General features: G+C 38.7%; 3 protein-coding genes across 3 annotated transcripts; all 3 read right to left on the bottom strand.

Moving 5' to 3' along the window:
* Positions 1-2,148: 2,148 nt before the first annotated feature.
* LOC114355258 (uncharacterized) lies at positions 2,149-10,471 on the bottom strand. The gene is made up of 6 exons (XM_028307996.1): positions 10,354-10,471; positions 9,564-9,698; positions 8,629-8,753; positions 8,376-8,426; positions 3,302-3,578; positions 2,149-2,377 (listed from the first exon to the last, which is right to left on the bottom strand). The coding sequence occupies exons 1-6, from the start codon at positions 10,469-10,471 to the stop codon at positions 2,151-2,153; spliced, it is 933 nt and encodes a 310-aa protein (XP_028163797.1). The 3' UTR covers positions 2,149-2,150.
* A 297-nt stretch (positions 10,472-10,768) lies between these two features.
* LOC114355248 (uncharacterized) lies at positions 10,769-14,844 on the bottom strand. Its single transcript, XM_028307984.1, has 8 exons — positions 14,763-14,844; positions 14,025-14,159; positions 13,601-13,709; positions 12,935-13,080; positions 12,413-12,490; positions 12,263-12,345; positions 11,674-11,796; positions 10,769-11,014 (listed from the first exon to the last, which is right to left on the bottom strand). Exons 1-8 carry the CDS (start codon positions 14,842-14,844, stop codon positions 10,769-10,771), a joined length of 1,002 nt encoding a protein of 333 aa, XP_028163785.1.
* Positions 14,845-20,850: 6,006 nt separating this feature from the next.
* Positions 20,851-25,145, bottom strand: LOC114355239 (uncharacterized). Its single transcript, XM_028307973.1, has 7 exons — positions 25,064-25,145; positions 24,496-24,630; positions 23,523-23,631; positions 22,141-22,286; positions 21,763-21,840; positions 21,613-21,695; positions 20,851-20,862 (listed from the first exon to the last, which is right to left on the bottom strand). Exons 1-7 carry the CDS (start codon positions 25,143-25,145, stop codon positions 20,851-20,853), a joined length of 645 nt encoding a protein of 214 aa, XP_028163774.1.
* Between the last annotated feature and the right edge of the window lie 291 nt (positions 25,146-25,436).

The raw sequence follows: 25,436 nt of genomic DNA, 5'->3' as shown, positions 1-25,436 counted from the left end.
CAACTAGGTACACTTACCACTAGGTACACTTACCACTAGGTACACTTACCACTAGGTACACTTACCACTAGGTACACTTACCACTAGGTACACTTACCACTAGGTACTTACTTAAATACGTGCTCGGGCATATGAGCCACGTCACGAGCGTTGACAATGGCGTGTCGGTCTGTCACCAGCACCAGCCCCGTCACCGCCGTCTGGCTTATGTTGCTGTCTCCTGTCCATCATTAAAAAGAATGGAATGGAATAGAATAATTTGTTAAGCAGCTAATTTTTCGCGCCTTTCATCGCCGTATCTCGAACCATCCTAGTAGCTTTGCGATAACGGCTTTCAAAGTTCGTTACAGTTTATTTATTTATTTATTAATAGCTACAGTACATAGAATACCACTTATTTAGGAAAAATACAGCTACAAACCATATAGTACAAGCTTTGCTTAGTTTGGGACTAGAAGCGCAGTGTAAAATGTCTAAGGATATTTATTTATTATTTATTTATTTATATATTTACAGTGTAACACTCTATGTCAATAAATAATTTATTATTATTATTTACTAGCTTTCCGCCCGCGGCTTCGCCCGCGTGGAATTTTGTCTGTCACAGAAAAACTTTATCGCGCGCGTCCCTGTTTCAAAAACCGGGATAAAAACTATCCTATGTTCTTTCCCGGGACTCAAACTATCTCTATGCCAAATTTCATCAAAATCGGTTGCGAGGTTTAAGCGGGAAAGCGTAACAGACAGACAGACAGACAGACAGACAGACAGACAGACAGACAGACAGAGTTACTTTCGCATTTATAATATTAGTTGGGATTGGGATTTACAGAATCAGAATCTTACTCTATTCTTGGAGTGAAAAGGGATACTCTTAAAGACTAATTTGACTACTGTGGTTTCTACCAATGTGTCGACTTCATCATTCTTCAATTTATCAAAGACTCACGTAAATAGACTTTCAATAACCCCAGCCAAGGGAAAGCCTCGCTCTGCCCGATGTTCCCTTCGTGTGCACGATCGTAGCGCGCGTCGTCGCACTCTGGCTTGAGGGCAGGGCTCTCCTGTATCATAACTGGCAGAGACTGCTCTGTGTTTAGAAAAATAAAGATTGGTCAGATCTCTTCAAAGGATGTCTAGACAAATAAAGAATCTAGTCGTATAATGTGCTTAATATTTACATATCGATGCCTTAGAGTGAGAACCCCGTAAGTGTAAAAGAAGCAATTTTTCAGGAGTAAGATAAAACTGCGCGCTGTAAAATTTTAGTACGACGTCTTTTATGTTTTTTGTTAATTTATGTGTGCATTTAACCTGCCTTTATATTGAGAACTGTTATATTCTGTAAGATTGACCAAAATGCATATGAGAAAAAATGCATTCCCGAGGTTTTCAAGGGTTTACTCTAACTAAGGCGACGATATTTTTTGACTGCTATGATTAATAAAACATAAAGATTTTTGAAAGACTTACCAGTTAATAACGGCAATAGGAATAAAAAAAGCACTTCACTGTGGATGTCCATATCAGTCAGGTCAGTCAGGTCAAGTGACCCAAACAGAACTCTCGTGAAATCTATTATACTCGTAGTTTACACTCATTTCTATCGCTTAAAACGTGTATTTTGAATGGTTCATTCATTTGCTAAACAATAATGTTTTGTAAACACAACGCACGAGTTCACAAACTCATTGAATAAAGAACAGTTCGATTCGAGGCCGCGAGGTTATGAGGGAAAGTGTTTCAAATACCCATTTAGGAGTAATTCCAGTAATTAGGTAAATAGTCTCCATTATTTCTTTACTTCTTTTTTTTTTAAATTGGAATTCAAAGATTTATCTACAACAAATCTACATAATTTTAAAATTTTAATGTCCCATTATGCGAATAATTATGTTTCTACATAGGTACATACTTCGTCTGTAAGTGTAAGTAATAAGTGACATTTAATTTTAGTAACATCACTTTAAAAAGTGTTCAATAGTGTGCTCTCAGTAGCGAAAAAACGCAAGTTCATCGCCATAAACCAAAGAAGAAGAATAACTAGGGTGTAACTTTTTATTAATAAGTGGCACTATGATTAAGTCTGTCCTTAAAAAAGTGCTAAAATCCTACTGTAAATTGAGTTTTCTCTATACAAAACGCCAATTTCACAGGTATTGCAAATATCCAATATGATTCCTCCCGGCCACGCGTATTTGCCTCCTCTCCGCTTCCCTCTCCCTGGCCCTCTCAAAGCGGTCCTTCCGCTTATTCCTTCTGCGAGGCCTATGGGTCATTCGGGTGGTGGTAGTGGTGGTGGTTGGCTTCCGGAACCGAGGAATGGGGTACCCGTATACCCTCAAATTCATTTTTGTTTCTCCCGTAAAGGTGAACCCTGAAATAAAAGCAATTGCGAGCATTTTTTGATACGTCTACAGGTGTGATCTCAACTCCCGAATGATTTATATCTAATCTATCGCTCATTATTGTCCCAAAATAGAGGTAGGATATTTGTTTAAGATATTCGGACGAGTAAAGGATGAAGCACACTTATCAACCCAGAAACATTGTGACATTCAATAAATAATTTGAATTTGAAACGGATCGTAACCGTATCACCTCGAGGCGGTCAGTATTCTTTGTAGAAACTCCGTACTGTAACGCACATTTATCCGCACCGTAACGTAAACACCTCGCCTCGTGGTTGACACTTGGTGTTTATCCCTTTCCAGGTTCATAAGTGTGCTATGACCTTTAAAGTGTTCAAAGTTCAGATACTGAAAATTAAACATCATAGACATAAAACATTGATGTACCTTTTGAGTACCCTTTTAAAGATTACATACAGGGTGGAATTTTGTAATGCCACCTAAAGGGAAAGTGCTCTTAATACTGTAGATAGAAAATTTTACTTAAAAAAAACGTTCCTTTATTTTTGAAAAGAAATAAAACTGCATTCAAAGATTTTCAAAAATTTGCTTGCTACACCCGGGAATCGAATCATGTTAAAAATTACATTTTTATTGCATCGATCGTTAGGGTTAAGTTTAAGGATAAAATCTCCCAAACAAACTTGATAAATCAAATGAAAGGAAAACCATGAAATCTTAAATAATTGTAATTATTTACAGAAAATTGTATGGTATGGTGGTAAATTTTCGAAATGTTTTCGAAAATCTTTGAATGCAGTTCTCTTTCTTTTCACAAATAAAGGAATGTTTTCTTTGAGTAAAATTATCTATCTACAGTATTAAGGGTAGGTACTTTCCCTCCAGGTGGCATTACAAAATTCCACCCTGTATGTATACCATGTTCTCACCTATGATCAGGTTGATGTTCAAAATGCCAGATCGGTTGACTTTGTCCTTCACGAATATTGCCTCCAGATGCTTCCCCGGTTTGTAGATGGGTGTAGCAGTCCCATTGAGTGGTGGTGCTTCAGTCGTGAGCTCATATTTCTTGGGAAGGGGGATGCGTTTGAGGATTTCCTCGGGAGTGTCTATTCCCATGCCGCCTTTGAAGCCGGTTCCCTCTAACAGGTCCATGTGGTGGCGGAACCAAATAAGAACTGGTGACCGGGATAGAACGTTTTCCAGCTATGAAATTGAGAAAAAATAGTCTTAGTGTTCACTTGAAAATTAAGTACCTACTGTGTCACGGAGTCGTGGAGCGACTTGGCCCACTTTTAGCTTGGTCCACGGGCCAAGTCGCCGGTTTGAATATATTGTTTCTTCACTCTAAGATTTTAGAGTAGATTTTTGTTGATTTGGTGTTAACATTGAAGGTGGGTCTAGATGCCGAAAGAAAAAAATATAAAAATTCGAGCCGATGACTTGGCCCTTGAGTGGGTGGGCCAAGTCGCTGGAAGACTCACTTTAAGTGGTACTTATAATAGGTGCGATTTAAAAGTGTACATGCATAGTCTGATGTAAGTGATTTAAAACAAAAACACTTAATTAATTGTGTGTATAGCCTGACCAGGAACATAAAAACCCTGGCATAGAGGCGCTTCAATTGCATTTGATAGTGCAACACTGGGTACAGTCGTACCTGTATTAAATTAATAGGCTAACTTTATGTATCAGGATTCAGGATTATAGGCTTATCTAATATTTTCATAAATTAACAGAAACGTATTATATTATTCAGATCATTCGGAAAACCCCTTCAACTCTACTCATATTCATGAGTGATATTGGCACTTGGGAGGCTGAATAATCTAAATTCAAATAAAAAATTCAAACTGAATTGAGAACAATCTCCTTTTTAAACGATTAAAACTGGTGGTTATTATATTGACCACCACTTACCTTGTATTCAGCCCTGCCCGGGGTGCCGTTGGGGTCCACCAGCCTCATCTGCTCGCGGTAGACCAGGATCCTGCGACCGGAGCAGTCGCCCGGGTTGAAGCCGGCTTCTTGCAAGTGTCTGGGCACTGAAGACAATACCATATTTAGCATCATTCATTCATCATCATCATCATTTCAGCCATAGGACGACCACTGCTGAACTTAGACCTCACCCAATGATTTTCACAATGACCGGTTGGCAGCGGCCTGCATACAGCGCCTTCTTGCTACCTTTATGAGGTCGTCGCTTTCTGGTATGTGGCCTCCACTCCAGAACCTTATTGCCCCATCGACCGTTCGTCGTTCGTTCATTCGTTTCAGCCAAATAACGTCCACCGCTGGACAAAGGCCTTCCCCAAGGATTTCCATAGCGATCGTCTGTTTCTGTGCAAATTAACAAACTGGAAAATCTTATAAAGATTTCAATAACACACTGAATGCAAGCCACTACCAACCGGCCATTCTGAAAATCATTGGAAGGGGCCGATGCTCAGCAGTGGACGTCATTTGACTGAAATGATGACGATGATTTGACACTGCTTTAATATTTGTCTTTTTACCCTGTCTTCGATTTTTTGCATCCAGTTTTTTCCTGGCCTTTTCAATTTCCTTGGTAAGAATGACCTTGTTGTAAAACCAATCACCATTATCCCCTTCTTACCTACACGTTATAGAAAAGTTTTATGTCAGAAAACATTGTAACAACTGACTTGACATTATAAATGTTGCTTAGTACTCACTTTCATACCAAGCTTCCTGGCCCGGGGTAAGACTGTAGATTTGGAACTTTCCTGATTCGCTATTGATGCCGGGGTACCACTCCCGGAACAGCACTGATGACGGTGTCGTTGTCGTGGGAGTAGTGGTTGGGATTTCTGAAACAGAACATTATTCAATTCAAATAGTTTCAAATTCAAATTCAAAATACGTTCGCACGGTTGGTAGCAGCCTGCATCCATGCCTGCGTACCGGAAAACGCAGCGTGGGACGTCCACCCACAAGGTGGACCGACGACCTGATAAAGGTAGCATACAATAGTTAGTGCTTAATTCTAGGGTTAAAGTTTATTTGCCAAAACACAGTTAATACAAAACCACAATCTGAAACGACTGAAATCGGTTTTACTATTTCCCCATCAACTCATATTTACGAAACTAATGCCCGTTTTCACCATCAATCCCTAATTTTAAAGTGACCACTATGGTAACACTTATCAGGAATTTTGTTTTCATAGGGGAATGGGCATGAATTAACTATTAATAAATATTAAAATAATTTAACTCCATAAAAGCAGCCCGAGCCGAGGATACCGAAGCCGCCGATCTAGGATGATGAAATATGATCAGAGGTGGAATTGTGTAAAGCAATCGTAATCATTTGGGGGAGGCCTATGTTCAGCAGTGGACGTCCTATGGCTGAAATGATGATGAAAATGATGAATCGTAATCATATGACAGTTCATAACGTACCATTATTCTGTCAAACGATTTGTTTAACTAACTTTATCGTACGTTATGAACTGTCAAATGATAACGATTGCTTTACACAATTCCACCTCTGAACCGCTTAACCGTCGAACCAAACAACCCACCTTCAGTCTCATTGTTCCCAAAGCCAGTCCTGAAGGCGGACCTGCGTCGGTAGTCGGGGTAGTCGGCGATGAGCTCGAGGTCGGTGGCCGACTCCACCCAGGGCAGGTACGCCGACATGTCGATGAAGCGTGCGGGCGCCGCGCAGCCCGGTCCGCGGATGCCGAAGCCGATCTAGGTGGACAATTTTGGCCATCATAAAAATTCAATAACAAAAATTTGGCCATTGATATTCAATCGTGAACCTAAAGGACAAAGTACACTTATCAACCCGGAAGCAGATGGTAAACATATCAATTCGAGATGGTCAGTATTCTTTGTATGACCACAGAATAATAATAAGTACTACGTACAGAAGTTTTACTTCGCTAAGGTATTTAAAGAAATGTATGCTCAATGTCATTAACAATATGATGTAATTTAGCTTGTCTCAAGAGTCAAGCACCATTATGTTGACAAACGTCAGTGATCGGTACTGCGCTGAAGCTATAGGGCTGACTTCGGTAAAATGATGTGACGTGAGGTGCCAAACTGCAGAAAATGGCGGAGGAAATACATGATTTAGCATGAATTATCGTAATATTAACTACTTATTTACCTCTCAGTGTCTTCAGGCAATTTAAAAAGTACATTCTGTGTTTTTATTATTATTTAGGCAGTTTAATACTGTGCAGTACACCATTTTCTTTATTTTTTTCCATCATACACAAGAATACGCGTGCGGGAGTCAATGTTCGCTCGTATGTGAGGCCTTGTCGAATAGTAATCCTGTAGGGGGCCATCGTGCGTGTTTTGTTTTCGATGTAAACTCGCTGAGATGCCTAGCATGACTTACACTTAAGGCTAAATTACACGTGTTAAGTAGTAGCATCAATAGCGAATCAGGTAACTAAATTTTTACTTGATTTTTCTGTCAAGTTGGTGTGCGGGGCTTGTCAAATGACGCGTTTTGACAAGCAGTTTCATGCCATTATCCGCACCGTAACGTAAACGCCTCGCCTCACGGTGGACAGCGTGGCTAAAGGCAATACGGCTTTGTCCCTTTCCGGGTTCATAAGTGTGATATGACCTTTAAAACTAACTAACTTCCATGGTTTGATTTCCGTACGTGTGAGGACTCATACACAACAGAAGATAAGCAATAAACATAAATATGCATTATGTAAGTGAATGCAACAAAGGTATAATTTCCTAAAAAGAAACCTAAAATTCCCTGAAAGCTACGCTAGTACACAAATGATGGTGAATGTGTGTACAATATTTTACCCCACAATTTTAGTGTAAAACTATCATGCCTAACTATTTAGCACGATAAAATGTCCACGGCATTTCTTACCAGGGTCCACGAGCCCGTGGAGTTGGAGACGAGCGCCATGCCGTTCTCCCAGACGCAGTCCTTCTTGTTGTTGGCCGCGAATCCGCATTGCACGTACGGCGGCGTTGACTTCGGCTCCGAAAACTAATTACATATTATTTTTAATAACTCATCATCATCATCATCATCATCATCATCATCATCATCATCATCATCATCATCATCATCATCATCATCATCATCATCATCATCATCATCATCATCATCATCATCATCATCATCATCATCATCATCATCATCATCATCATCAAACTAAGCGGTATATCCTGATAAAATAAAAACAGTAATAATGCTAAATAACAGGCGATACTAAAAAATACATAAAATACACAAAAAATGCCAACAAATAATAAAAAATTATACACTTTGAAAAAAATCTGCTTAAAAATTCGTGTTTTTTTGGTTATTTTATAAATTTCTCCAAAAAATTTCCCTATAACCGGTGGTTTTTATTACTTTGTATTATTTTCTATCGTATTATCTTTGTAAAACCAAAAATCGCATGAATACAAAGTAATAAAAACTACCGGTTATAGGGGCATTTTTTGGAGAAATTTATCAAATAACCAAAAAAACACGAATTTTTAAGCGGATTTTTTCAAAAAGTATTTTTTTTTATTATTTGTTGGCCTTTTTTGTGTATTTTATGTATTTTTTTAGTATTGCCTGTTATTTAGCATTATTACTGTTTTTATTTTATCAAGATATACCGCTCAGTTTAAAAGTTATTATGTTTTCTTTACAATAAGTAATTGGAAGAAAAAAAATTCTATAAAAAATTAAAAAAAAATCTCAAAAAATTTTTGACCTATTTTTTGTCGATAAAAATAGGTCTAGTTTGATCAATTTTCATATGTACACTTTAACGTGACTCACACTGTATAAAGATTTTAGCAATTTAATTCACAAAATCAATTGCGCACATTTAAAATAAAGTTTGTTTACACTTTGACAGCTATAGACTGACATGCAAGGTGACATATCAATGAAGTTTTCAGTTACTGTTGCCATTAAAAGAAATTAGTACCATTAATTTTCCGCAACATGGCGAGGGTTTTTATGTTCCTGGTCAGGCTATACCTTGACACTTATACACGTGTAGTTTTGAATATGCTCGTCGTACAGCGTGGCCTGCAAAAAATAAATTATTTTATTACTCAGATCATTCGGAAAACCCCTTCAACTCTACTCATATCCATGAGTGATATTGGCACTTGGGAGGCTGAATAATCTAAATTCAAATAAAAAAATCAAACTAAATTCCTCTCCTAAGAACAATCTCCTTTTTTTTAAACGATTAAAACTGGTGGTTGTTATATTGACCACCACTTACCTTGTATTCAGCCCTGCCCGGGGTGCCGTTGGGGTCCACCAGCCTCATCTGCTCGCGGTAGACCAGGATCCTGCGACCGGAGCAGTCACCAGGGTTGAAGCCGGCTTCTTGCAAGTGTCTAGGCACTGAATACAATACCATATTGAACATCATTCATTCATCATCATCATCATTTCAGCCATAGGACGTCCACTGCTGAACATAGGCCTCCCCCAATGATTTTCACAATGACCGGTTGGCAGCGGCCTGCATACAGCGCCTTCTTGCTATCTTTATGAGGTCGTCGCTTTCTGGTACGTGGCGTCCACTCCAGAACCTTATTGATTGGCCGTTCGTTGTTCGTTCATTCGTTTCAGCCAAATAACGTCCACCTCTGGACAAAGGCCTTCCCCAAGGATTTCCATAGCGATCGTCTGTTTCTGTGCAAATTGGAAAACCTTATAAAGATTGCAATAATGCACTGAACACTGAATGCAAGCCACTACCAACCGGGCATTCTGGAAATCATTGGAAGGGACCGATGCTCAGCAGTGGACTGAACTGAGTTATGTGACTGATGATCATCCGCTTTTACCAATCCACTGCTTCAATACTCATCTTTTTATCCTGTCTTCGACTTTTTGCATTCAGTTTTTGTGGTTAAAGATATTTATTTCTTATAAAGACTTACAGAGAAACATTAATTTGTCTTTGATAATAAACATTACAAAAACGATTAGCGTAGCAGTTGTATTAGAAGTGTTTTTTTTTTTATAAAGCAGGTAGGTAGTTTTTGTCTGGTCTTTTGAATTTCCTTGATAAGAATGATCCTTGATATGAATTGTTGTAAAATCAATCACCATTATCCCCTTCTTACCTACACGTTATAGAAAAGTTTTATGTCAGAAAACATTGTAACAACTAACTTGACATTATAAATGTTGCTTAGTACTCACTTTCATACCAAGCTTCCTGGCCCGGGGTAAGACTGTAGATTTGGAACTTTCCTGATTCGCTATTGATGCCGGGGTACCACTCCCGGAACAGCACTAATGACGGTGTCGTTGTCGTGGGAGTAGTGGTTGGGATTTCTGAAACAGAACATTATTCAATTCAAATAGTTTCAAATTCAAAATACGTTTATTGTGAACCACAGGTACATAGGTTGTCAAATTATTATAAATGGACATAGATCGGCTGCGTTTCACCTTGAAGGCATACAAATCATCATCATCATCATCATCATCATTTCAGCCACAGGACGTCCACTGCTGAAAAAAGGCCTCCCCCAATGACTTCCACATCGCACGGTTGGTAGCAGCCTGCATCCATGCCTGCGTACCGGAAAACGCAGCGTGGGACGTCCACCCACAAGGTGGACCGACGACCTGATAAAGGTAGCATACAATAGTTAGTGCTTAATTCTAGGGTTAAAGTTTATTTGCCAAACCACAGTTAATACAAAACCACAATCTGAAACGACTGAAATCGGTTTTACTATTTCGCCATCAACTCATATTTACGAAAGTAATGCCCGTTTTCACATCAATCCCTATTTTTTAAGTGACCCCTATGGTAAAACTTATCAGGAATTTTGTTTTCATAGGAGAACGGGCATGAATTAACTATTAATGAATACTGAAATAATTTAACACAATAAAAGCAGCCCGGTCCTCGGATGCTGAATCCGATCTAGGATGATCAGATATGATCGGAAACGCTTAACCGTCGAACCAAACAACCCACCTTCAGTCTCATTGTTCCCGAAGCCAGTCCTGAAGGCGGACCTGCGTCGGTAGTCGGAGTAGTCGGCGATGAGCTCGAGGTCGGTGGCCGACTCCACCCAGGGCAGGTACGCCGACATGTCGATGAAGCGCGCTGACGAAGCCCATCTTCTTCTTCTTCATCGCTACACTCTTGCCAGAGTGGTCGTGGTCGTCACACCAGGTCCGGTGGCAAGCCTCACAATCCGTCACCATTCCTCCCACACTCAGCCTTTATTGTGCACTCGTGGACCATTGAGTGCGGTTTTAACCTGGTCAGTCCAGCGCATCCCACCTGCCGCGCTCTCTCGTGCCCTCAACCTTCCCCTGCACGATAAGTCGTTCAACAGGAACGACGTCTCCACGTGTAATATGGCCAAAGAAAGTGAGAATACGACTTAGACGACGAGAAGCCGATCTAGGATGATCAAATATGATCGGAACCGCTTAACCGTTGAACCAAACAACCCACCTTCAGTTTCATTGTTCCCGAAGCCAGTCCTGAAGGCGGACCTGCGTCGGAAGTCGGGGTAGTCGGCGATGAGCTCGAGGTCGGTGGCCGACTCCACCCACGGTAGGTACGCCGACATGTCGATGAAGCGCGCCGGCGCTGCGCAGCCTGGTCCGCGGATGCCGAAGCCGATCTGGGAAGGTCAGATGATTAGAACCGAATTATAGTGTAATGAAAAGATGAAGAGTTGTATCATGATTGAAGGCGACAATAGCCTAACGGTGTCAGTGTCAGACTGCCGATTCCAGTCAGTATTTTGAACCCCGTCATTGCTGGACTGAACTGATTCTGGTGAACCCACTCATAACATAAGCAATTATTTAGCTTAGCTCGAGGGTTTACATTACCTACCTCCTCGAGCGTCAACGGGACATGGCTCTTGCAAATTGCATATGGGTAGTTCGCGTTCTTTGGTTATTCGCTGGTCCCTTTTCTCGTGCACCTCTCCATATTATTTTGATATTCATTCGTGGACACATACCTACACAACATTAGGTAGGTACTTTAGAAAGACATAAGTATTGGGCACAATGAAGCCATAATTTCTAGTATCCCTTTCAAAAATGGCACAAGTATTCGTTTTAATGAAACCCAAGCTTGCCAGGAAAATCATTATGCCAATGAAATAGTCACCCTATGGGTAAATCTAACTAGAATAAAATAATTATCGCTACCATGTACAACATACCAAAATTTCGATATTTCGGCACTGTTGCAAGAAGCGCCATGATTACGGAGTAACTGAGGAATCTGGCGGTTGAGGATAGAATAAAATATCCAATAGCCTCTTACCAGGGTCCACGAGCCCGTGGAGTTGGAGACGAGCGCCATGCCGTTCTCCCAGACGCAGTCCTTCTTGTTGTTGGCCGCGAATCCGCATTGGACGTACGGTGGCGTTGACTTCGGCTCCGAAAACTAATTACATAATTATTTTTAATAACTGTATCTCATCATCTTCATCATATTAATAGCCACAGGACATCCACAGCTGAATATACACCTCCGCCAGGGAATTCCATATTGACCGGTTGGCAGCGGCCTGCATCCGGCGCTAATGCGCTGGCGACCTCATAGAGGTAATGGATTACCACTACCTCTATGAGGTAGCCTGTCTATCTTACTGTCTGTTTGAGATTATTTATTAAAATAAATACACGCACGTCGCATGTAAGGTTTTAGTGATAGGTCGTCATTTCAGGCAAAGGAAGTCCATTACTTGAGTTAGGTCTCCCTCAAAGATTACCACAACGACCGCATCTTGGTGCTTCCCGCGAACTTCACCAAATCGTCAGTCCACTGAGTCTGATCGCCACTCGAGAACTTTTTACTCCAAAGGTCATCAGTTGTACGAACTAATAAATATATTCTTGCTTTTACTTACTCCAACTCGATTATAGAATTCGTTGCACAAAGAGGGCTTTATGTATTGGACGGTGTAAACTATTTTCTCTATGAGCTCGTTTTCTGAAAGAATTCAATAGATCAGTTCATTAGGTCAAAGACGTTTCGATAGGTATTAATTTGTACGTACCGTCTGTGTACCCTACTGCGTACAGTAGGTTCGACGTATTGAAGAAATTGCCTGGCCAGCATACTGGTTTGAATGGCACTGAAAATGTAATTAAATAAAGCGTTACATTATTGACAATTAATACTGTAATTAGTATTAAAATATGCATATAACATAAAACAATAGAGCCTTTCATGTGAACCTACTTTTTAATCTTTTCAGCGCCACGTCAAATACAAAAGCCATCACTCTGGACGCCACGCTTGATAAATTATGATATCAATATAATCATTGTATTCATTAATATTCAGTTTACATAATACTCAATTAGCCTATTACTGACATCATTTTTAAGGCGGATTAATCCGTCGTTGGCGGTCAACCTGATGTACGCATGTATCCGTCATTGGCGTTGAAAAGGTTAATGGGAGCATGAACTGACAAACTTTCAGCTTTTATAAAATAACGTAGGTCTGGCGTTCACTAGCTCTTAGTCTATAATTGCTGGTCTTTCGGGCACCTTAGAGCAAAATTAGTACTAACCCACAGTGCCCGGATCTAAGTCAAGCTCCACCAGGGCTATGGTGTTGTACGTGGCGAACTCAAACTCGGGGTGGATCATGTAGTCCTTGAGGTTGGTGAACCACGGATCTCCTGTTTTGGGTATGAACATGGCTTTGCTGTCCTGCCTGGAAATAAAGCAGTCTTTACTCTAAGATTCAAACAAATATAACATGCCTTATTACTCGTATAGTATCTCTTTTCATAAAATTTTGCGCAATGTTATTGCCTGTACGTACAATGATCTTGAATTTTTTTACAGATATGCTGCACCAAGATCAAATTCGTTTTATCTGGGTGCCAACACCTCGCTCTTCACGAAAATATTGGAATTCTCCAAGGAAGAAACTTCTTAACTGAGGGCCAAGATGTCCTATTATCAAGGTATGTACACCTATGTATACTAGTTGGACGAAGCATTACTATGTGTGCTTGGAAATAAAAAAATATATCGAACCCATAAGTGGAATAAAAGTAGTGTTTTAGGACAGTTTTACCTGTACCATGATAAAGACTGAAATACTCGTATGTTATTTATTTCATGGGACCGGTAGAGTCGTTACTTCATCTAACAGATAACTTCCTAATAAGTAAGCTATCAGGGGATTTATCAGTGGTGAACCATGAGATTAGGGTTTCATGACTCACGTGAACACGTGCTTGGGTATCCTTGAGACGTCGTCTGCGTTGGCGACGGCGTACCTGTCCTTTACCAGTATCAGTCCCGTCACCGCTATCTTCAGTTGGTCGAAGTCGTCTGTTGAACGTGAACATATCTATGAAAATTCCTGTCTATACAATATACTAAATCTTGTCTATTGGATAACTTAGTTACTTAGAGGTCTTTGTTTCATGTATGCAAATGTTTATACAGTTGTATTTAGTTTCAATCAAACCACTGCTGGACAAGAGCCTCCCCAATGATCTCCTCAAAGACCGGTTTTGCGCTACTCGCATCCAGGTGTTTAACGGGATCTGCACTAGATTTCTGGTCCGTCGAGTGGAAAGCCTGCCTAGTGCGGGGCGTAAATTCGCGACCCCTATTAGTCCACTACAAAGCTACAACACTCACGTATGTGTACCCTTAGCAGTCCCAGCCATGGGAAGGCAGCGCTCTGGCCGACGTTGCCCTCAGGTTCGGTGGACCGCGAGGCATCGCAGTTCGCTACCTTCATCATACTTTGTATGGGCACGGGGAGCGACCGATCTGAAAGTCATGAAAAAGTGGAAACCTTATTTATTATTCTTGTTTTCGAAGGGTACAAAGTAATCAAGGCTTTTAAAAAGTACTTAAACACGTCCCTGTAAAAAAAAACTACCACTGGTTCGGGACAATAAATGGGCCAATAATAAAATACTAAAAAAATGTTATATAAAATTCGTCATCGTCAGGTCACAGTATCCACTCCAGGAACATAAGGCCCATTCCAATTTACCAGAGGCAATACGTAAAATTTAATTGTAAACAATTTTCAATGCCAACCCAAGGTCAATCAAAATTAATGGAGTTTTATAAATTAAAGTAAATATTACATTCTGACTCTTAAAACACAGCAAATAAATAAATAAAATAAATAAATTCTTTATTGAATAACTTATTGACAGTTTTTAACAATAGGCTAATATTAAACTATAATAGGTAAAAGTACATACGTGCCTGAACTAAGAATTAATTCCTGTATCTCAGGCAAAAAAAAAGGCTTACATTACTTTATTAATAGAACTATTTCTACTATTATACTATTTCTAAATGTAATTACAACCTAAGTAGGTATGACAAGTAGATTGTATTAACTAATCAAAAACTCACCGAACAATAACAGCACGACCACGACACACAACTCCTTACGGTCGTCCATATCAGCCGCCACTGATTGAGTAACGGTAATCATTCCGATTAATTACCGCGTGAAATGGCGACTCATCTCGGATTGGGTTACACAAACAACCTAGGGAAATGCCAAAACAATACGACGACAAACAAATATTCGTGTTTAGTAAATATGACGTGAATTATGTTATTGGCGTGCGGTTTATTTATTGGGCCGCTATCGCGTCTCTTGTAACTCAGACTCTACTATTTTATCAGGCCCTTTTTAAAAAAACATATAAAATAAAAATTAAATTAAAAAAACACATGTACAAGTACATAAAAGTACTGTAGGCTACGGAACTATTCCCACATCTAATTCCCACCGCTGCAACTTCTGTGAAGCCAGGATCTACAGCTTGACCGCCACAACCCAACCAGTGAAGGTCAAGTTTGTCCCGCGGGGGAAAGTTAATCTTTCATTGGGCCCGTTACGAAATTAATCAGAAGAACACAGTAGGGTACGTATTGTAGGCAAGGCAGTTATCTATTTACATTGGAAATAAAAATAAAACTAAGTATTTGGCTGCTTGCATGGCGCTATTGTGAAGTGACATAAATGGTCCAGTAGAGTTTTAGCTCCGTAGCTGTTCATCACAGCTGTTTCATTTGGGACACAATTTCAGTCAATTAAAATAAAATATCCTCATTCTGAATACCTCCTTTTTTACTGTAGTTATACGTACTTTTTATGCAGTACAAGGCAAGCATTGACATAGACAGCAATCGCACCTGATGTTAGTTAGCACATTCTAGTATGGTGCATTATCTGCCCTGTAACTTCCTGTAAGTGCTTTTATTAGAGAAACCGCTCTCCTCAATATGTGACAAATATTTAGCAAACAATTTCAGAAATCATAACAAACGAAGCCCATTTTTTGTGGAAGCCCCCGACGTCACCAAACGCTTGTTAAAACGTTCGTATAAGGCCGACGCTAACGAATTGAGGGCTACGTGACTGTGTTACACAATACGCGGGCTCGGGAGCCTGTATGATGGCTGGAGAGAAGTTTGAAAAGCAGTAACCGATGTTCACTTGGTAGCTTTCTTGAAAATACATAACCTACTCGTATAAAACATAACTGTGATGTAGAGTCAGAGTACATAGATGTCAACAAAACTGCCGTGCTCGCGATATCAGTATCAGTAACTCCATTTTTGGCAAAACTGCAATGAGCTCTATCAGATGAGCTGACAGGCGTTTTTAACAGCAAAAAATTGGAGTTATTAAATAAATAAATATAAATAAATAAATAAATATCCTTGGACATTTTACACTGCGCCTCTAGTCCCAAACTAAGCAAAGCTTGTACTATGGGTACTAGACGACGGGATATTACTGATAGATATCGCTAATACGGCGGATTAAATTCAAAGCTACAGTCACTCTGTGTCTGTAGAAAATTTTACCTGATTGGGATCTTTGAAGTATAGCAAAACTAAGCTAGGAATATAAAGTTGTGAGATTTTGCTGATAGTGAGAGGCCTATGTTCAACAGTGGACGTCCTATGGCTGAAATGATGACTGATAGTAATGAAACCGTTGATAAACAATAGCTTATTACTTAAATTCAATCGGAGAACATAATACTAAAATTTATAAGATTGTTAATATACTAGTTTTAGAAGTTGTGATTCTCACGCTGAGTTTTAATTATGCTATAGTCATAGAAGAAGACAGAGTCGGACAGTGTGAAAGGACGCTACATCAGAATGTTATGACGATTTAAAAGGTGTATGTTTGTGTAGGAGGAATACAAAATGTGTTAGTAATTATATTTTTATGTCCTTAAATTTAAATGTCGCGTAAATAAAACCCCAGAGTTAATAATATTCTAGATTTGCTATTTGATTTATTTGTTTAGTCAAGTTATTTTGTTGAAATTTATAATAGGTAAATTGAATTTTCTACATATACTAATAGTACTCGTTAACTTATATTATCCTAATAAATGCCTCGTTATGGCTTTATAAAACATATTTTTAAATAACTATTACTTTCGTTTTTTTTTATTCCACTAAAGTAAAAATACTTTTGAAGTGCCTTATAAAAAAGCTATTGAATTAATTTTATAATCGAAATCCCATTAATAATATAATAAATACTTTCTTTTATTATGCAAAATAAACCAGGCTTTCTGTCTACAAGCAATAATAATCATAATCGGGCGTATTAAATTCAATATAATACACCGGCGGCCATTGTGCGCGTTAATTATGATATCATACATCAACCCTGCGCGGGCGCCTAAAAAACCGTCACTAGCAAAGAAATCTCGGGCGCGGCACAGTGCAGGGAGAGTCAGCAATACCCGTTAGAAAAGACTGAATAAACAAAATGCTTTACGTTTTTAACAAGATTTTGAATTTAGTTCCTGAATGCAGTACAAATAATGAAAATTAGTTCCAAATGAGATATCAAAATAAGGCTTCATATCTCTCCATCTAATTGCAATTATTTTCACAAATTATTAAATATCTTTGGAAGTGCTTGAATATTCTACGTATTATGATTATAATTAGAAAACGATCTACGATCTTTATTATGATATGTAGATAACTCCAAGGGATATTTTAAGCCATGTTATGGAAGATGCAATTCATAAATCGGCTGTCCTACAATGACACATGGAGGACTAGCCGCGATTTTAAGAGTTTCGATATGCCAGGAACACGTGATAAAAATTGATAAATCCTAAAAATACCATACAACAGAAATAAGTTACAAAAATTTAACCTGCTGTTCCTATCTGCACTGTGAGAGTGGTCGAAATGATCGAAAAAACGGATGAATAAAGAAAAGGGCGATAACTCAAAGCAATGGCTTATTATGCGGCATTACTCCGCAGGAAGTATTACGTGTCACACGGATTAGTTACGACGATTGGGAGATGAAGTGCACGTGTCCATTACCTAGTTTAAGACGTCACGGTTCGACGATGGCAACCATGGCGATGGCGATCAGATGTAAATGCATTGATCGCCATAACCATCGCCATCGCGAACGCGGGCTGCTCACGTTGGTTTGGTCGAACCTTTACTAATCTCATCTATATCAATTTTATTCACAAGCCTTCGTATTTTTAGCAGTGGTGATGTTTTTTAATGGTCATATCCTGTCAAACAAAATCACACAGTAATAATAAGCTCCTTCATAATAATATTGCATGATAAGGACTCTATAAGGACCACAAGCCTGCGATTCTTCTTTAAATATTTTACTCTAGAGTTAGACACTAACCCCCTTTCTAATAAAATATACACGCTTGTTGAACAGTATTTCAAAGTGACATTTAGTAAGGAAATGCCATTTTAAAATAGTGATCAAGAAGAGTGTACCTTTTATTTAGTAGGGAGGTCAACTTCCGTTAAAATTCTTATTTCTTTGCAATGTATTCATGTTTTCATTGAATAGAATAGAATAGAATAGAATTTATTTATTGCTTTTTCTGTGACCAGTTTGCAGTTGTTTAGGCATAAAATTCGTTACAACAGATTGCTCATATTGAGCATGCAATATTAAATTGTACAGACGATGCCACATCGAGACAAAACTTATTTCGACGTCAACATTTTGAACTTTAGGTTGTTTCTGTAACAATTTTATACATAGTCGTTAATGTGTAATGGAAACGTAGCCGCAGGAACAATGGTCCATAGAAACTGGCGGGTGTTTCGGCTTTCTAATAATCATGTCACAAATTATTTCCTTACTTAGAAATATTGCCTTGACTTATCTCCTAAAAAGATACTCTCTGACAATGTCAGCAGAAGATTTGTAAAGTTCTAATATGACGTCAGAACAAGTCAGTATAAATTTATAAGTATGGTTTTCTAGAACATGGCCTACATTTTTGACACAAAATTGTGATGGAATGCATGTTTTAGTTTTCATCATTGCTTTTAGACGACCAGCACCTTCATAGTAGGTAGTTCTTGATTATTCTTACCACCATCCGATATCATCATTTCAGCCATAGGACGTCCACTGCTGAACATAGACCTCCTCTAATGCTTTCCACGTTGATCGATTGGTAGCGGCCTGCGTCCAGCGCTTCCCTGCTACCTTTACGATGTCGTCGGTCCACCTTGTGGATGGACGTCTCACGCTGTGTATTCCGGTACGCAGCCTCCATTCCAGAACCTTGCTGCCCCATCGGCCGTCAGTTCTGCGTACTATGTGCCCTGCCCATTGCCACTTCAGCTTCCTAAACCGTCGGGCTATGTCAGCGACTTCCGACATAATGTCCCGAAATGGTGGTAGAGCAAGCTATATTGTCACTTGTATAAGTGCCCTAAAAAGGTTCACATGCCCACTAATAACGAGCTTGAATTTGAGCCACAGTATCATAGACAAGACCCTTTATTCTTTCTTCGACTGTCGCTACTTCATGCTTCGTTTTTACTCGGGTATGCTCGTATTTTTTGTGGCGCATAAAGTCGCCCCATTACGAGCCGCGCGCGCATAAACATGTCATCGATGAGGCTCTACGAACAGGGCTGCCAGAAAAAACAATAGAAATACTTTTTTACATTCGTGAATCACCTATTACATTTTTACATTCGTGATTCACCTATTTAAAACGATCTGGGTATTTTACAATGTGAGAGGAGATTTCAAATACAAATAAATAAATAGTTTTTTTTTAACAGGTCTTTTGAAAACTAATAATTATTCTTTACGTTCATATTGATGTCCATTAATAAATTTTTCGCAATCATATCATATGGGATAATGTCTGGTTTTGTTTTTTGTATATTTTAATGTCCTTTTTTACCGTCCTGATTTGTATAATAAATAAAATAAATAAAATATATCGTACCTATAATGGCACTTCAAGATGGCATCTTATTAATACATTGTAATTTTGTAGTAAAAGTCTATTTACAAAATGAAAAGCCATAATATGCTGTCGAGTTTAAAGAAAGTACAACAGTTAAGATACATCGACAACAATAATTTCAACTCTCTCGAGCTCTTGGCAGCCCTGACTGGCTGTGACCCACGCTCTCTTTACGGGTTGAATCTTTAGTACTATTTATTTTGATTTATCTAACCCTCCGATGCGGTGTTCTTCGCTTTCAACTTTTCTTTAAGATGTCTGATATTATAGCTCGTGAATGAAATATTAACTGTTTACATACGTTCGGAACTTCGTAATAATGTAATATCTTCATGCGTTTCTTTGTACTGTATATCATGAAAGAGTTTAATGTATGGTAAATGTATTTATTTAGTACTAGCTTTCCGCCCGCGGCTTCGCCCGCGTGGAATTTTGTCTGTCACAGAAAAACTTTATCGCGCGCGTCCCTGTTTCAAAAACCGGGATAAAAACTATCCTATGTTCTTTCCCGGGACTCAAACTATCTCTATGCCAAATTTCATCAAAATCGGCAGCGAGGTTTAAGCGGGAAAGCGTAACAGACAGACAGACAGACAGACAGACAGACAGACAGACAGACAGACAGACAGAGTTACTTTCGCATTTATAATATTAGTTGGGATTTTTTGTCATGTTGCCTTTTCTAGTTGTTAAATCTATCTCGCACTGCACAAGATCGAATCTGACTTTTGGCACTGATTGTAATTCATAAAACTAAGCATAAATCAAAAAGTAATTTAGATAAATATTGTAAATTAATGCATTTGTGTGTTAGGTCGTTCCTGGAACTTGTAAGTTAGGGATTAGAAGATGATTTGAGAGTCACGACTCGGCGATCCACCAAAATATCCTATAATTTACCTTCGCGTTTTATCAAGCAAGCATTATGCAAATGTTAACTTTACAGGTTTCATAACAAAGTAAAATATTGGATAAGGAGCAATAAAATTAAATGGTCAGTCGGTGGCAATCAGATAGGCTGCGCAGTGCGCATATCTGTGCACGGGCTTGAGACTTATTTCAATAATGCTATAACCATGTCGCATGACTTTCTTCGCGAAAATACAACAATATAATTGTATTTTCTCAAAAAGATTTAAAACAGTTATATTTGTCCAGTTACTCCTGAAGTATTTAAATCTTCATTACACCACCAACTTGAAATAGAAATAATGATTTTAGAATTCCCAACTGTTTATCAAATAAGCGAAACAGTTAATTAATTAATTTACCAATAATGTGAATATTGAAATTGGTTTGAGTTTACGAGTTTATTAGGACGTATTTTCTGATAGTAGGTAGATTTTTGAAATATCATACCTTATCTTCGTACTTCTATTTTAAGAATATTTTTGTGTATTAACAGATAAGTAACGAAGGATGATTAACTTTTTGTGGCAAAGCAATTGGCTAACTACCATAAATAAAACTTCCAAAGCTTGCAGTACAAACAAATAAAATAATATCCATCTTACAATAAATGCAGATCTGGGGGCACGGCAGTGCCCCCGCCAAGTCGAGCGCNATCATCATCATCATCATCATCATCATCATCATCATCATCATCATCATCATCATCATCATCATTTTGACCACAGGACACAGCTGAAAATACGCATCTGCCAATTGACCGGTTGGCAGCGGCCTGCATCCAGCGCTAATGCGTTGTCTATCTTACTGTCTATTTGAGATTATTTATTACTAAATACGCGCATGTAAAGTTTTTGTGTTAGGTCGTCATTTCAGGCAATTACTTGAGTTAGGTCTCCCTCAAAGATTCCCACAACGACCGCATCTTGGTGCTTCCATTCTGTCAGTCCACGGAGTCTGATCGCCACTCGAGAACTTTTTTACTCCAAAGGTCATCAGTTGTACAAACTAATAAATATATTCTTGCTTTTACTTACTCCAACTCGATTATAGAATTCGTTGCACAAAGAAGGCTTTATGTATTGGACGGTGTAAACTATTTTCTCCATGAGCTCGTTTTCTGAAAGAATTCAATGGATCAGTTCATTAGGTCAAAGACTTTTCGATAGGTATTAATTTGTACGTACCGTCTGTGTACCCTACTGCGTATAGTAGGTTCGACGTATTGAAGAAATGGCCTGGCCAGCATACTGGTTTGAATGGCACTGAAAATGTAATTAAATAAAGCGTTATTGAGAATTAATACTTCCTTTCATGTGAGCCTACTATTAGATGGGAGCATGCGCTGAAAAACTTTCAGCTTTTATAAAACAACGTAGGGCTGCCGTTCACTAGCTCTTACCCCTTATTAATAAAAATTTACACCTAAGATGAACCTTGGATTAAAACGACAAACTAAATGACAATTTAAGCCAGAGTTCGACTACGGTGTAACTTTTATTAATAAGGGGGTTAGTCTATAGCTGCTGGTCTTTCGGGCACCTTAGAGCAAAATTAGTACTAACCCACAGTGCCTGGATCTAAGTCAAGCTCCACCAGGGCTATGGTGTTGTACGTGGCGAACTCAAACTCAGGGTGGATCATGTAGTCCTTGAGGTTGGTGAACCACGGATCTCCTGTTTTGGGTATAAACATGGCTTTGCTGTCCTGCCTGAAAGTAAAATATATCGAAAGGTCATTGACAGACTGACTCACTCACTCATCACGAAATCTCAGAAACTACAAGTGCTAGGAGTCTCAAATTTTGTTTGAGGGTTCCTTTTAGAACGTAGGTGCTCACTAAGACGGGATTTTGCAAAATACGAAACGTGGTTCATGCGGACGAAGTCGCGGGCGGCCGCTAGTACTTCTACAGGGTGTTAGGTAAATGGGTATATGAGCCGACACTAGCCCATGTTAACATGGTCATATAAATGGTATGGTGAAGTCAGAAAATTGATATCTTCATTTTAATTATTTTATTTTTCATACAAATAGGATTCAATAAAATTAATTTTGTATGAAAATTAAAAAAAAATAAAATGATGACATCAAATTTCTGATTTCACCATACCATTTATATGACCATGTTAACATGGGCTAGTGTCGGCTCATATACCCATTTACCTAACACCCTGTATAACGACAAAATTATTTACGAACATTTACAGATTTTATTTACGTGTATATTCAGGCAAAGATTCTCCTTGAATAAACATTTAGGATAGTCCGAATCCCTGACAATGATCTCCTTCATTTGTTGCAGATGTGCTCCATCAAGCCTACTCGCTACAGTGTGGCTACTTCTCATTGCTTTAAGCGGGACCCAATGCCTCACTACCTCTTCGCGAAAAAATGGATTTCTCCAATGACGAAGCCCACAGACCTGCCTCAAGGAAACAACTAAGTGTCAGGATGTCCTATTCTTAAGGTATGTACATAAACTTGCTGGACGTAGTATTATGTTATCTGTTGAACTTAGAGAAATATAGTATAAACACAAACATAAGTGGGATAACATAAGTTGTGTCAATGGAAAATTATACCAGTCCCATGATAAAGACTGAAATTACTTATTTATTTCTTGGAACTGATAGAGTCGTTACTCTATCTGCCAAATATCTCTATCCTAAAACAACTAAACTTGTACTTCATCTGACAGATAACTTTCTAATAGGCTATCAGGGGCTTTATCAGTGGTATCCATTAGAGCAGGGGTTCCCAAAGTGCGGGGAGGCGCTAGGACCTTTAAAGGGAGGCGCGCTGAGAGAATACATTCCAGACTGCTCGATACCAATAAATAATCTTGACTGGAGGAGGGGGGGCGCGGATTTTTTTTCATGGTCGAAAGGGGCGCTCCCTTCTCAAATAAGTTAGGGAATCCCTACATAAGAGTCTGTTGACTTACGTAAACACGTGCTTGGGTATCCTTGAGACATCATCGGCGTTGGCGACGGCGTACCTCTCCTTTACCAGTATCAGGCCCGTCACCGCTATCTTCAGTTGGTCGAAGTCGTCTGTTGAACGTGAACATTTATCTATCTATGAAATTTCTTTTTATTTTCAATCATTTCCGTACCGACTGTCTATACAATATACTAACTATGTATGTTATTAGTACCGAGAGAGTGAGAGATTTTCATCGCTTTTGTTATTTTGAAGAGTTTTCCTAAATTAATCAATCAGTATTATGCCTGCGTTGTGACTTTTAATTTAGTTTAATTTACAATAAATTACCACAGACACTAAAAGACACAAATATTCAGATATTTCGCAAGCAGCTGCTATCCTTATTATTAAGCAAAGCCTACTACACATTGACAGAGTTTTTAAGTGACAAATTGTAAGATTCTTGACTTTTTTTTATGTTTAAATGTTTATGAAATTGTTACTGATTGGACATTACTAACTTACTTTTTATTTTATTTAATTTCTACTAACCTAATACGACTCAATGATGTTATGTAAATTTGTACGCCGACCTTGGGCCAAACATAGTGATACCGACTTAATTTTTAACACCTGTAATATGTTATTTACCTATGTTCCACAAATAAACGAATTTGATTTGATTTGATTTGATTTGATTTGATTTGATTTAGATAATCTTGTCTATTAGGTAACTAAGTTACTTAGAGGTCTTTGTTTCATGTATGCAAATATTTATACAGTTGTATTTAGTTTCAATCAAACCACTGCTGGACAAATGCCTTCCCCAAAGATCGCCACAACGACCAGTTTTGCACTACTCGCATCCAGGTGTTTAACGGGATCTGCACTAGATTTCTGGTCCGTCGAGTGGAAAGCCTGCCTGCTGCTATTATAGTGCGGGGCTCAAATCCGCGACCCCCATTAGTCCATTACAAAGCTACAACACTCACGTATGTGCACCCTTAGCAGTCCCAGCCATGGGAAGGCAGCGCTCTGGCCGACGTTGCCCTCAGGTTCGGTGGACCGCGAGGCATCGCAGTTCGCAATCTTCATCATACTTTGTATGGGCACGGGGAGCGACCGATCTGAAATATCATTAAAAAGTTGAAACCTTATTTATTATTCTTGTTTTCGAAGTCATGGGTACAAAGTAATAAATGCTTTTAGAAAGTACTTAAACACGTCCCAGTAAAAAAAAAACTACCACTGGTTCGGGACAATAAATGTGCCTATAATGAAATGCTAAAAAATGGTTAAATAAAAATCGTCATCATCAGGTCACAGTCTCCACTCCAGGAACATAAGGCCCTTTCCAATTTACCAGAGGCAATACGTAAAATATTATATTTGTACACAATTTTCAATACTAATCCAAGGTCAATGAAAAATAAAGGAGTTTTATAAATTAGAGTAAATATTACAATAAATCTGACTCTTAAAACGCAGCAAATAGATGTAACTACAATACAACTTAAGTAGGTATGACAAGTAGATTGTATTAACTAATCAAAAACTCACCAAACAATAACAGCACGACCACGACACACAACTCCTTTCGGTCGTCCATATCAGCCGCCAATGATTGTGTAACGGTAATCATTCCGATTAATTAACCGCGTGAAATGGCGACTCATCTCGGATTGGGTTACACAAACAACCTAGGGAAATGCCAAAACAATACGACGACAAACAAATATTCGTGTTTAGTAAATATGACGTGAATTATGTTATTGGCGCGCGGTTTATTTATTGGGCCGCTATCGCGTCTCTTGTAACTCAGACACTACTATTTTATCAGGCCCTTTTTTAAAAAACATATAAAATAAAAATTAAATTAAAAAAACACATGTACAAGTACATAAAAGTACTGTAGGCTACGGAACTATTCCCA

Source organism: Ostrinia furnacalis, unplaced genomic scaffold (genome assembly GCF_004193835.3).
Source record: "Ostrinia furnacalis isolate ACB-3 unplaced genomic scaffold, ASM419383v2 OfSCF0197, whole genome shotgun sequence".
Taxonomy (NCBI): domain Eukaryota; kingdom Metazoa; phylum Arthropoda; class Insecta; order Lepidoptera; family Crambidae; genus Ostrinia; species Ostrinia furnacalis.
The sequence above is the reverse complement of the archived record's forward strand: the minus strand, read 5'-3'. Positions and strand labels throughout refer to the sequence as shown.

Coding starts and splice junctions, on each gene's coding strand:
- LOC114355248 (XM_028307984.1), bottom strand. CDS start 14,844: ATGATTACCGTTACTCAATCAGTGGCGGCTGATATGGACGACCGTAAG. Junction 13,081..13,600: donor ATACCCAAGCACGTGTTCAC/GTGAGTCATGAA, acceptor CTTTATTTCCAG/GCAGGACAGCAAAGCCATGT. Junction 11,015..11,673: donor CCACGGGCTCGTGGACCCTG/GTAAGAGGCTAT, acceptor TGACCTTCCCAG/ATCGGCTTCGGCATCCGCGG.
- LOC114355239 (XM_028307973.1), bottom strand. CDS start 25,145: ATGATTACCGTTACACAATCATTGGCGGCTGATATGGACGACCGAAAG. Junction 24,631..25,063: donor GGTCGTGCTGTTATTGTTTG/GTGAGTTTTTGA, acceptor ATGATATTTCAG/ATCGGTCGCTCCCCGTGCCC. Junction 23,632..24,495: donor ACTGCTAAGGGTGCACATAC/GTGAGTGTTGTA, acceptor CACGTTCAACAG/ACGACTTCGACCAACTGAAG.
- LOC114355258 (XM_028307996.1), bottom strand. CDS start 10,471: ATGTCGGCGTACCTGCCCTGGGTGGAGTCGGCCACCGACCTCGAGCTC. Junction 8,754..9,563: donor CCAGGAAGCTTGGTATGAAA/GTGAGTACTAAG, acceptor TATTGTATTCAG/TGCCTAGACACTTGCAAGAA. Junction 8,427..8,628: donor CGGGCAGGGCTGAATACAAG/GTAAGTGGTGGT, acceptor TATTTTTTGCAG/GCCACGCTGTACGACGAGCA.